This window comes from Alosa alosa, chromosome 1 (genome assembly GCF_017589495.1).
Source record: "Alosa alosa isolate M-15738 ecotype Scorff River chromosome 1, AALO_Geno_1.1, whole genome shotgun sequence".
Lineage (NCBI taxonomy): Eukaryota > Metazoa > Chordata > Actinopteri > Clupeiformes > Clupeidae > Alosa > Alosa alosa.
Genome location: NC_063189.1, coordinates 18,447,834 through 18,461,253, shown reverse-complemented (window position 1 = coordinate 18,461,253; position 13,420 = coordinate 18,447,834). Strand labels below are relative to the sequence as shown.

Below are 13,420 nucleotides of genomic sequence, written 5' to 3'. Positions count from 1 at the left end.
CTTTGACCTGTCGCTCTGAGTTTTCAAAAACCAGGTGTTGTTGGTGTCCTTGGACTAAGCTGAGTTCAATGCACCCTATGATGTCAATTTCCGCCATGGTGGATTTTCCGCTATATTGAATTTTATCAAAAACACTTAAAATTTTCATAGGTCACAAATTTTGTCCAATTGACTCCAAACTTGATGCACATCATCTTCAGAGCATGTCTCACAAATGCATTGGTTTTTGTCTTTCGAACTAAAACCATTTGGCCATAATAGCCAATCGAAATTGGTGGTGAAGCCGCCAAACAGGAAATTACCTTGTCACTTAGCCAGTCTTGGGTTGTTTGGCATGGAACTTGCTGTGACTGCTTAATGCTATATACCTGATGCAACCGCATTGAGTTACATGACAAATTTGGACTGCTGAACTGACTGCTTGGCCCCTCATTGCTGCTTGCAGCTATATTTATATTTAAAATCATATATGGCGTTTGTTAAAGATGTTGGCCCACAGTGTATTACAGTTTTTCTCAGTTGCTTTGGCACATCTCTCAGATCATAATGGTAAATCTTAAAACTGTTTGTTCAAACTCTATATCATCTTATCACTTGTGCACATCATTAAAGTAGTTTCTCACCATTGTGACCAAATATCAATGCTTTCGTGCATGCAACTGATTTTGTAGAAATGTCTGCTGTAATGTCATAATGTCAACATAATGTAATCAACATAATATCAACATAATGTCATGTTGGTCAAAATGCACTGGTTCTCTGCTTATAATAGTCCTACCTAAAACAAATTTGCCTTATTTCATCGCGTGTCATTACATGCAAATGTGAACTAGCTGTCATAGTTGTCATAGGCCTAATCTGTTTAGGATACATGTGATCTGACAGACCGGCATCAAGATGTATAGAAAGATGTAGGCTACAGTGGTGCACTGCTCTGACCAGTTTTTTTTTTACAGTATATTGGTCATTTTTCATTTGTGCAATGCTGTAAAAGCCTTAGTTTTCTTTATACAGTCACAATGTCTGTCAAAAGTAAAAACTTTGAATATCCACTCTTTTGAAATCAGCCTCCTCTACACACAATAATGTCTGTGTAACTTTGTAGTTTTGAAATAGAAAATAGTGCTGCCTTGCACATTGTTAATTAGAAAATACCTACAGAGTAAACTGTCATACTGACAACAAGATAAAACAGTTTGACTATCTTGACATAACCAATGGCATCATCATGACTTGTCATTTTGATTGCTCTGACCGTTTTATTGGCATACATATTTGCTTTTTTGAGGCATAAACTAAGCATTTTGAGCAAGATACACGCTTAGGTTATCCACTCTGTGGTGCAGTTTGCACTAATTGTTTTGAGAAATGTACTAACTGTTGTACAAATATTCATTATGATTCGAGAAATGCACCAAAACGACGAACGACGAAACTGTAAGTAGGCTAATGTAGTTTTAGAATATTTTTAACTTTTAACTGTCCTGCATACACAATTATATCAGCCTGCCATTTAATTTGGATAGGCCAGTAGACTGTAATAGTCAGTGGCATCCAAATGTTTGGGCATCCCTGACTTGGACATTTTTTTTGTCACTGTGAAGAGTAAACGGATCTCCAAAAGGCACCTTAAAGATGGGACATTGTTCTCAATGTCAAGTATATTTAAAGCAAGGTGGTGGGCTATGTTGTTTTTATGTGTCTATCGTGTGTGTATTAAGGGATTTTCTGAAATAACCTTTAGCAATGTCTCAATGTCAATGGCTAAAATGAGAGAACTCGTAGGCAAAAAGGGCAGATCAATACCTCTACAATACCTCGGTTTGATCGCAACAACCTTAAACAAATAGTTTTGTAGAGAGAATTGCTGGTATATAAGAAGGGCAAATAATTAAAAACCGTCTGATTGCAAGACACTGAATGAAGAGTGGTGGAGGTGTACCTTTCTTGGCTGCAATGAGTAAAGGGTGCAGAATTTTGTGCAAAGTTGTGAGTCTCCATTGTTGGTATAGTTTTCCATTTTATAGCATGGGAATAAAGTCAAGTCGATATAAAAAGAAATACACATAATCTTTAGGCCTACCTACGTTTTGGAATTTGAATTCCTTTGGAACATTAACAGTGACACACTCACACGGCTAGTTAAGTAAACACTTGTTGAATAACGTTACACGTTTACATTATGAAACAAGTTTTTTGCTGTTTTGGTAACCTCCATAACGTCAGCCGATGATGTAACCTCCATATATTGTCAGCTGATGATGTCAAACTATGTTTTTTGCTTTGACTCAAGATGTAAATGTTATATTTGAGAAGAGGTCTATACACGAGGGCATGACTTGCTATTTAGGTGGACTTAAAATCAATTACAAAATATCACATTTTTAAAGGATGTTGCTTAAGCTCTTCAATTAGGAGCAGTCAGGCTAATGAAACGTGTGGCCTTGTTGATTTCTCATTCACTCCTAGTTAATGGTTAATAACATGCAGACCAGTGTTTACCACACCAGCTTATGAAAGCTGCAGTCCACCTGTCCTGTGTGTGTGTTAAAGCTGTTCTATTGAAAACGATACAAATGTGCTTCCTTCACATCTGCCAGTCACCTCTGATATAGATCCGCGTATTACATCAAGGGAAGACCTTACTCCAAAGAGGAATGACTTCTATAGTTAACGTTAATGACCCCTGACACATTGAATGTCATCCCGACTCGGAGGATTTCACTGCTCAGTTTGGTAATCGACTGCATCATGAAATACCTTTTAGTTATTTGCCTAGAAGTGTAACGTCCTTCATAATATCAGAAGGTTTTTTTTTTTTTTTATTATAATTGGTCAGCAACAATGTTTTGTAGCCTATCTCAAACCAATCAGTTAAGTGATTTTGTTGTTAGTATTAATTCTAAAGAACAAAGAAAAAACATAATTTTATAACTTTAATTAAGCGGTAAAGTTCTCATTATAGGTGCAGTAAATGTAGCAAGCTGTTGGGGATGTAATAACTACGCCATCTTGTGGAAGCAACAATAGTTAAGAGGTTACAATATAGGTTGCACTGTACACATTTGGTGTTGTGTAGCTGCAGCCTACATTAGTATATCTTTGGTAAAACATCTGACCACTGAAGTTTGCAAATTTGATTATTACAAACCACACAAATGGCCCCAATCCCAAAACGTCCCAAATTAAAACCGTAAGTCCCAAAATCACCTGCCTCCTATCCCGTTGCCAGTCCACAGAGGCATGTGAACTTCATCACAGACTGCAGAGCTGCTTTAACAGGTTTGTTTTAGGTTTAACATTTGAGCTTCATTTAGATGCTTTAGTAAAGGGTCAGCACAGCAATCCTTATAAAGTCACAAAGCCTTCCTCTATTTATCCAACTTCACTTACTCCAACTAAAACAGTATGAGAAGCACTGCTTGTTCAGAAAAGCTGCTAACTAAGCAGCGTGATGGTGTAAATTGCACAATGTGGTGGAACCGGTACAATAAATGTGTTATAGTTGGCCATTCACAAATAGTTGACTATAGAGTTGGACAAAAGGACACACAACCCATTTCTTGTTTGGAGTTTATTCAAAGATTTTAAGTACATGTACATTGCATGGAAACAAACTGTATATTGTACCTGGGAAGGCTTAATGGTTAAACATACTGTACAGCAGAATATTTCAATTACTTCTGAGATCAGTAAAATAGCTCAATTCACACCCCATTACCATGGATGGGGACTTTCACTAATTGCACTGAATATTGGTGATATACATGTTGCATTATAGTAAAATATAGTGAAAAAAATATCAGGTAAGGAGGGTCTTGAAATAGCACAGGTGTAGGCAGGAGGGCTTGAATTATGGCCTTCAAACACATTGTACATTCACGTCTGGTAGTTCACATTCAGAGGAGCAATCTGATACACATATTTTGGTACAAGACAGATACGTTTGTGAGATTGTGCCCAGAATATATCACAGTACAACAGAGACCCACAAATCCAAAAGCTAGAGTTCAGACCAAGTTTGTTTAGAAGATATTGCTTGGTTAAAAAACGAAAAACAAAACAGGCATATATGTGGGAAGACATAAAGCAGAACCAAGTCATACAACACCTTCACCCTTGAAGCCCAAACAGTAATTTTTGAAGCCCAAACAGAAAGATTTCAACCAACTTGCATGAGTTCACTCAAACATTCTAATGTCGCACAAGGCTTCTAACACCATCAGAGACAGAGTGACATACTCCGTCTCCGTGACTGTCCCCTCCTTCCTCACGTCACTGTTAGCTCTCTCTCCATGACAGCAGCAGGCTCTTTACTATATGCTCACTCAACACTAGAATTGCATATAGTCCACACACAAACCTGAACATTTCAAATGAGCAACCACTATACAATAGTATACATTTTTACAAACCACAGTATTTTAGCTGGACATCAAAATATATAAATAATTATATATAAAAAACCTTATTATACAAAAATGACGAGATTTACATACAATGCACTTTTTCAGGGACTGAAGAATGGGGTGGGGGAAAAAACACCTTTAGGACAGGCATGTTTGGTTAATTAAACCAAAGATTCTATGCAAACCTCAGTTGTCCATTCTAGATAGATTCCTTGTTCAGCAAGTTTCTAAATGAAACCAAACTAATCCCCCTGGAAGCTGGTGCCATTTACGTGCTTACTGCTTTTATTGACACAGTCATAAAATTGCAAAACCTAAAGCACAGAAACTATACTGAACACGTTCAGTGGATCAGACTATCTAATCCAAAAGGTTTTATTGATCAGACTGAGAAGGTGGGGACACTTCCAGAACAGTGCATATCACTTACATCGCTTTGTTCACATCCTGATTCCTTTTCTGGATTAAGTCTGCATGGTGTGTATAGTAAGGGCTTTCTCTGTTTCACAGAGTAGCCATTCACATGAATCACCATAAGAGCTGCCATCAAAACCTCTTTGATCTTAATGCATTCCAATATCTAAAGACTACAGCTGCCTCTCTCTATATGACTGTGTACTACACAAACTGGTCATCCAGTTGAATGAGGACGACTACAGGAAACAGGAGAGCGCCCACATGAGGAAGCACAAGGAATTACACACATGAAACCAGTTGCTTTGAGCGTGTTGACTGCTTAAAATGCCACAAAAGAGAAACCTATTGAATCTTCCTTTCAATAGCATTCACCATACTTCTGATATGCGGTTGTCACTGAGTCTGAGGTAATTAATACACAAATGACAGCAATAAAGTGGGGTGGTCTGCTGCTCCATCATTACAACCATATAGTATAAGGAGTAGCTGAGGTGCAAACTCCAACAGCTGATTTTAGTGTGTAAATCAAAAAACGAAACCGTCGCACCCAAGTACTATTTGAGCACCTGAGACATAAGTGCCATGGACTGAACTGGATGTTTTTGTTTGTTTGAACCAGAAAAATTGTATCTCAGTGACAAATGTACTTGGTTCTTTGCAACTTAATAACTAGCGTGCTGCCAATGTTTGCCTCACGTAGAGAATGATTAGCCACAGTTCCAAATTGCTGAGGGCATACTGACCCTCGTGTAAAGCGGCTGCCACACCAATCGACTCCATTCTAGCCCAAAGTAAAGTTGGACCCAGCTGGAAAGGGATTGCACATTTTCTAACACGTGCAGCTTTATGCAATGTCAAATATCTAGCTGTACGAACAGGCACAAGGCTGTAGGTGGCGACAGAGTGCAAATCATTTAGCAATTGCAATTCCCACTGTGAGCCACAACTGACCAGAGGAAACAGTCCCTAATCCTGGCCAGAAAAGCTTTCTCTACATCTTCACAATAACCTTATTGTCAGAAATCATACTCATTCTACTGGAAATCAGTTATACCCTTCAATGGGCAACTCACTGGGAAACAAATCTGTGCAAAAATACATGAACTGCAACAACCCCCTGAAGAGTTCGGAATCGAATGATGTGGCAGCATTTTGATGCATTGGACGTGTCCTTTAATAAGTGCATCTTACTTAAGTTGTGAGCCCTTTCCTCACAGTCCCAGACTAGATAATGTGTTAGAACATGTGACATTTCTAAGGCGCTGGATCATGGTTCTTAGATTGGATCTAGATCTCTACATATTGCACACTGGACGCCTCCCATTTTGGGAGGACGGCTACTGCCCTCTCCGTCTCCCTCAATCACATCTCGGTCCCCACCTTAAGCCCAGCGGCCACTGGACACAAAGTTTCGGCTGAAGGAGTAACTGGCGTCTGTGTTCTGGTGTTTACCCCAAGCGCCGAATGGCACTACAATGGTTGTGCTGTTGTCCTCTGATCCGTACTGAATTGCCTGCCAGGACAGATTCCGACGTGAGTTGACACAAAACACCCAGTCACATGCACATAAACACACATATATGATCACCCGACACCAGCCTTCTGCCAGTCCATGACGAGATGACACTGACCTATATGGTGTATGTCTTTTTTTTTCTGTAACATGACCTACTCAGCTGCCTATATGAATAGTCTCTGTGTACAAAGGTCTTCAGAAAAGCCAAATCTCCGACACTTCACAAATCCACCAGACAGAACCACCAAAAGGAAACGAAACAAACTAAAATAAACACTGCATATGCATATTGTAGGTAACATCAGACGATTATTTTAGATAGTGGATTACATAGATGTTTTTAGGATCTCTTAACAATCTTAATGTGGCACTAAGGAATTTTTGGTTGAAAACTAGCAGTCCAAAAAGGTAGCATGATAGAATTACTGGTATCTGTCCATGACCAAATATACAGTATAATGTCCAAACTGTATAAATCACATAAGGTATAATTCTTGTTTCCTATAAAAATGTGCTTCAAACTATTTCTCTTTAAATGCTCATAACTTTTCTTAATTCAAAAAAGGAAAAAGAAACAAATAAATTCAAAAACAATAAATGGCTAAATTATCTGAACTCACTGGAGATCTAAGCAAGTGCGCTAGGGTTTAATCTGTGGCTTGTGCTACCCACTGTATGTGATCACAGTGTGTAATCGTTAAGTGATGACAGGGTGTGTACCTGCTCAGAGATCCTCTGGGCTGCCTCTTTGGGGTCATGACACTGGTTGATGACATCACAGATCTCCTGACTGTTCATGATGAAGTTGATGCCATCAGTGGTCAATGCGAGGAAGGAGTCGTGGACGTGATTCAGCTGGTGGACAGATACACAGCAAATGAACAGAAGTGCACACACAAACCAGCGGATGCACACCAGACAAAAACACATGACTAACATGCAGACACAGATGGATGTACGTATGTAAACACAATATATTTGATTCATGTGTTTCAATAACAACCTTTTAATGTGCATTTGGACCATTTGAATAATAAACTCAGACTTGGGCAGAGTGGATTAACTTTCGATTCTCAGGAATTTGTATTTGGTCTCATTTTACTACATGCTTTAATAAACATTGCTCCTCTTAGGACAGCCGTGGCCTACTGCTTCGGACTTGTAACTGGAGGGTTGCCGGTTCGAACCCCCACCAGTAGGCACGGCTGAAGTGCCCTTGAGCAAGGCACCTAACCCCTCACTGTTCCCCGAGCGCCGCTGTTGTTGCAGGCAGCTCACTGCGCCAGGTGTGTGTTCACTGTGTGCTGTGCTAATTCACAGATTGGGATAAATGCAGAGACCAAATTTCCCTCACGGGATCAAAAGAGTATATATACTTATACTCTCCATTAAGAGAATGTTAATTTATGTTCTCTTAACACAGTGGATGGAAACACAGACAGATGGACATTTCGTTCAGCCAAACGTTCATAAATGTGGTTAAAATGTGTGAGTGAGCTGGATGGGAACCCAGCCGCTGTGATAACTACATCAGTCAGTGGAGTGGACCTCACTCCACTAGGGCTCAGCTACTAATCCATGTGAGACAATGGGACAGAATAGTCATCACAGCAGAGCCCATGTAATGCCCTCTAATCTCAGTCCAGGCATTAGGGTTCTGGCTGTTCTTATTGGCCCTCTAATCTCAGTCCAGGCATTAGGGTTCTGGCTGTTCTTATTTGTCCAAGGGAACCACTGCACAACATCCTAGAATGATTACTGACATCACATCCGGTTTGTTTGAATTCTGGTACAAATCACTATTAAAGTCGCCATCTTGCTGCAAGTACCCATGCATGACAAAAATGGAAGCCGGTAGTGGACTGGGCGAACATAAAGTCCATGGAACAGAGGGGCCCTGCTCACCGAAATGCGCTTGGTCTCGGGCTCGGCGATGACTCCCATCTTCTTGAGGTCAAAGTCGCCTATGCTGCGGGTCATGGCCAACCTGCCATTGACGTGTGGCTGCCCCAGACTGTTCCAGGTCACAAAGCCACCACTCTTACGGATCCTGCAGGGACAGAGCGAGAGAACACATCAACAAAACAAGCGTGCATCAGATAAGGCGATGGCTAGACAGCGGTACGCACAACCATTCAAGGCCATTCTCCAAATGTGTAACCTATGGGACTAAAATACTGTTTGCGTTCACCATGAGATAAGATACAAGGAAGGTAGTGGGAATATTTGTGATAATGTTACTGAAGCAGACAGAAAGCATCACATAATATGTTAGTAAGAAGCAGAACAGTTCAGAACTCCTAAACTGTGACTGAATGTAGATTCTGTTACACGTGTCCTTTTGTCTGGATATCTTCAGTCCACACAGAAGTGTGTGTGTACGTATAAGTGTATGTGTGTACATATAAATGTGTGTATATGTGTGTTTGTGTGTATACGTATAAATGTGTGTGCATGTATAAATGTGTGTGTATGTATAAATATGTGTGTGTACGTATACATTTGTCAATAAATACATTTGTGTGTACGTGTACGTATAAATGTGTGTATGTGTGCGTACGTACATGAGTATATGAACTGGATCTATGTGCATGTCTCCTTATTCTTTAGTTAGTGCGTGCGTGCGAGTGATTGAGTGTGTGTGTGTGTGTGTGTGTGTATGCACCTCTCCTTCTCGTCCTTCCTTTCTGGCGTGTGGTCCACCGTGAGCTTGAGGGCCTTGCCCTTTCGGCACATCATTGCCCGGCTGTCGCCCACACTGCCAACCACCAGCTCGATGCCATCCCTTAGCAACGCCACCGTCGCTGTGGTGCCTGCCGTCAGAAGCGTCGCTGCAATGTACCAGAGATATGAAGGGTTACACATGCACACACCCCCACCCCCATTCTCACACACACACACACACACACACACACTTCACAAGCTCAAAAACACATGCACAGAGATGGCTGTTTCTTGATAAGCACTTTGTTCCAAAACACTGATGCAAATATGGGCTACATAAACACTCAGAGTTCTCTAGTCCACGCACACACTCTCCTACACACACACACACACACACAGTAATATACATATTCTCTCACACTTGATTTTATGCTAGCTACTCTACTCCACAGTATGAGGACAAGAGGGAGGACTTGGGGAGGGGAGGGGGGGGGGTTCTTGTTTCCAAAACAGGATATGAACTTGAGCAGTGAAGAGAGAGAGAGGGGAGCATGCAGGGCCTCCTTTGGAAGGCTGACAGGAGATTCCTCTGTCAGACTCAGAGAGTGTGAGAGCACTACGAAGGTCATTCAGGCAGGACGTGATGGCCAACAGCCTGAGTTCAAAGGGGTACAGTGAAACTGGACAGTAGCTAGATATATTTAGCCCACGGCAGGGTGCCTGTCTGCCCAAACTTGATCATCTGGAGAGATTTCACAGTAAGGTTACATTATGGAGCTGGCTGTTTCAAGAAGCCTTGTGTGTAAAACTACAGACTTTTAGAAAATATTTAAGTAGATCATGACACTATTAATAAATTAAAAAAATAGATGTATGTATATCATATATCCACTTAAAATGTACTGTGTACATGTGAGATTTTTTTACTACATTCACTTTAAGAGAGGTATGTACATCATGTTCATTATTACAGCCATTAACAAGAACAGATGAGCATCTCCAATCTTGGCTCACAATACCAGCTTGGCACACTCATCAAGGAGAATGAAAGGCCATGTGTGTTATAAATCAAATGCGGCCTGCTGCAGGCTACAAATAGCTCTACACTTTAATATGGACACCAGTACTACTACAGGTCAAGCCACGTGTCTGTTTACCAACACTGCATGTGAGGAGAAAATAAATTTGAGCAAAATAGTAAAGATAAAGAGAGCGTGAGATAGAGAGGAAGAAAAAAAGGTTGAGAAAGTTGTGGAACCTTCCAGAAGTCCAGGCAAGGACCCGCTGGACCAATCTAGCCCCCCGCCTTCCATAAAGGTACCGCTGAGCTTCAGCTCTTAGAGGCTTTTAGCTGGGTCCATAGCTGTCGTGAATAACACGCACACACACAAGGGCAAAATTGTACATTGCACGCACCAGAACCCAGGGCTGGGCCTTACAATCATTGCACGGACAGAGGAAACACATCTAACACCTGCATTCCACCGCCTAGGGGGTTTAATGGCATTGAACTACGGCAGTGTAGGGAGTCAAACGTAGAGTTAACCACCATACATTCTGTGGATTAGACTAAGCTGATGCACACATGGGTGCTGTAGCTAAAACAGTCAGTAATGCAGTACAGGTATAAACTAACAACTGATGGCATTCATTTTATTTATAGGGGATAGCTATTACATACATTTGCTGAAAATATGTTAGTATGTGGGCACAGGAGGACAAACTAAAGTTGACATCTGCACATTTACTCAAAACACGATCAGTTTACATATGCTTCCCTACATGCTCTAAAACAAGAAAAGGCCAAAAACAGTGGCATTTCACATGTCAATACAGAGTACGTACCATCTGGGGAGAAGTGAAGGTGTCTTGCTAACGCTTTATCTACTTCCAGAAATGCTTTGGTCAAAACCACTTCCAAGTTATCTTCTTCACCAACAAGATCTCTGCAGCAAAACAATATACAGTGTGGCCTATAGGTGCAAAGGTTTGCATATACAGACAGCCTGTGGACTGACAAGAATGTGCATCATGTTGCATCAATTTGCACAATATGCATCATGATACAGGGGTTAATTGAATTCAGTAAGATATACTGTGATTTTTAAAACATAATCCATCACAGTCCCTGTACCATCCAACATTTAAAGCATTACTGTTTGTGAATTTAAGCAAATGACTTTACATTTGCCTGTTCTATATATTTGTTACATGTTCCCTTACATCTGTAGATATTGTTGTATAGCAGTATAAACATTGTTCTATGTGTATGTCACTTGTATGTCTGAACTGAAATGTGAACTTCTGACCTGCTGGTAACCACAAACCAAATAACTAGTTTGCCACTTCTGAGCCTGACCAATAGTGAGCTGCAGCACTACATTTCAATACCCACTCAGCACATCACACATCCAATGATATCATATAGCTTATTTGGACCATAACACGAATGAACAGCAAGAGTATGTGGCACATTGCAGGGGGTCTTACTTGATGTATTTCTCCATGAACTTGTCACAGAAGTCTGCTGCCTCGGGTCCGCCATGGCCATCGAACACAGCAAAGTACATGATGTTGTTAGTCATCTGCGAGAGCTGGTAGCGATCCTCATTCTCCTTCCTCTGGCCAATGAGAGAGGCAAAGCCCACCTTAGACAGGCTCACCTTTGGGATTATCTTGCCGTAGCGGATGCTGGGCGGAAGCAAGATGGGCTCATCAATGCGATTGTCCCAGATACCAAACGAGTCCCAGGTAGTGGGCTGGCCGCTGCTGTCTGGGTCAAAGCGAGAGTTACTGGCCAGTGGCATGCTAGGGGTGCTTAATGCCCTCCGTGGGGTATCCTGCTGCTGGGCACAGGCAATCTGCCGAGTGGCACGACGGCATAGCTGGGGTCCCCCTGCAGACCTAGCCAGACGTAGGAGTACAGCCGTTGACATAACCTCAGAGGCGGGATGCCCTCTAGTGAGGAACAGGCAGCAGCCGTTCAGAGATTGCCTATAGGGGCACAACATAATAATAATAATAATAATAATAATAATACGTTTATTTTATATAGCGCCTTTCTCAAACCCAATCGAGAGGAGAAGCGTCAGCACACACCAGTACAGTAATTCAATCAATTTATTTGCAATGCATATGGTCTTACATGATGTCTCACCGCCTAGAGTTTGATTAACCTTCTGAAAGTTTTGTTTACCCTTCTGAGTGTGTAATGAATGACGACAGTGGAGTTCATGCAGCATTCAACAAATCAATTAGGCTACTTTGTTGTGCGGTCGATCAGATATCGACTAACGTCATACCAACACGAACTACACAGCTGGTTATAAATCGCAGATGTACACAGTGGATGTAGCGTTAATAATAAATAAGATTCAGTATACTGAAACACACAAATTGTAGGTAATATTAGGAATGTATCTGTAGCCGCTTTTTTGTGTAGACCTCCTGTTTATTTACAATCGAGGAGTCGATAATTAAATGAGAACTGACTGCTACATTCAAATGATAACTCTACCTTTCAATACATAGCATTAGCCGAAAACTAACATTACAACGTGAGTACTAGCTACACCAGTTATGCAACAAGCAGTGGCTGCCAACAACGCCTCCCTGCCATTCGATCGGATTACATGAGCGAGCTAGCTGGCTGGCTGGCAGTCTAGCTGCTAGCATTAACGTTAGCCAAGTGGCCTCCCTAAACACACGCACTAACCAACAAGCAAATCCTTCACAAACACGCAACAGCGATTGAATTCTGATGCACTTATATAGCTAACGTCAATGTATGCAACTGCTCAAATGACTTAAATAGTGGACTATTTCTCAGAGACGATTCTCTGCCGCTATTACAAGTTAGCCAATTAGTACCCACCTTACCCTCATACGTGTTTAACGAGGCCGTTTCACTAGAAGCTAAACCTCGTCCATAAACGACACATTGTGTTATGGTTTTCATACCTTTACTACTTCCAATATTTTTTTCAATTATTCGACGTTTAGCGTTCACTCCCAACGTCCTTGTGATGATTTCGTTTCACAACAAATTTATTTTTTCTCGGATTTTCTCGAAAGGCCTTCCCTTTGCTTTCAACTCTCCAATAAAAAAACGCAACAGTATTTGTGTCCCCTCCCTTCTTCGCAAGCATTGGGTAACTGATTGGCGGCTGCAAGAGGGAGGTGCCCAATCGTCATATAGAGACAAGGAGCCTCCCCCACCTAACCAGAGAGCGTTCAAGCAGAGAGGGTTCAAGGATCTTTGACTTAAAGGAAAATTCCGGTGTGATATTGACCTAAAGTGTGTTGAAACATGATACCGAGTGTGAACGTATGTCTCATAGCTCACCTCGGCTTGTCCCCTGTACTCAGAAATCTGCTGCTAGTTAGCCAATGCTACCAACAGGGTTTCGTTGTG

General features: G+C 41.3%; 1 protein-coding gene across 1 annotated transcript; it reads right to left on the bottom strand.

The window, feature by feature from the left end:
- Positions 1-3,559: 3,559 nt before the first annotated feature.
- ppm1kb (protein phosphatase, Mg2+/Mn2+ dependent 1Kb) lies at positions 3,560-13,115 on the bottom strand. The gene is made up of 7 exons (XM_048249045.1): positions 12,967-13,115; positions 11,497-12,000; positions 10,852-10,952; positions 9,008-9,173; positions 8,248-8,392; positions 7,063-7,197; positions 3,560-6,339 (listed from the first exon to the last, which is right to left on the bottom strand). Exons 2-7 carry the CDS (start codon positions 11,940-11,942, stop codon positions 6,208-6,210), a joined length of 1,125 nt encoding a protein of 374 aa, XP_048105002.1. The 5' UTR covers positions 11,943-12,000; positions 12,967-13,115; the 3' UTR covers positions 3,560-6,207.
- Positions 13,116-13,420: the final 305 nt, after the last annotated feature.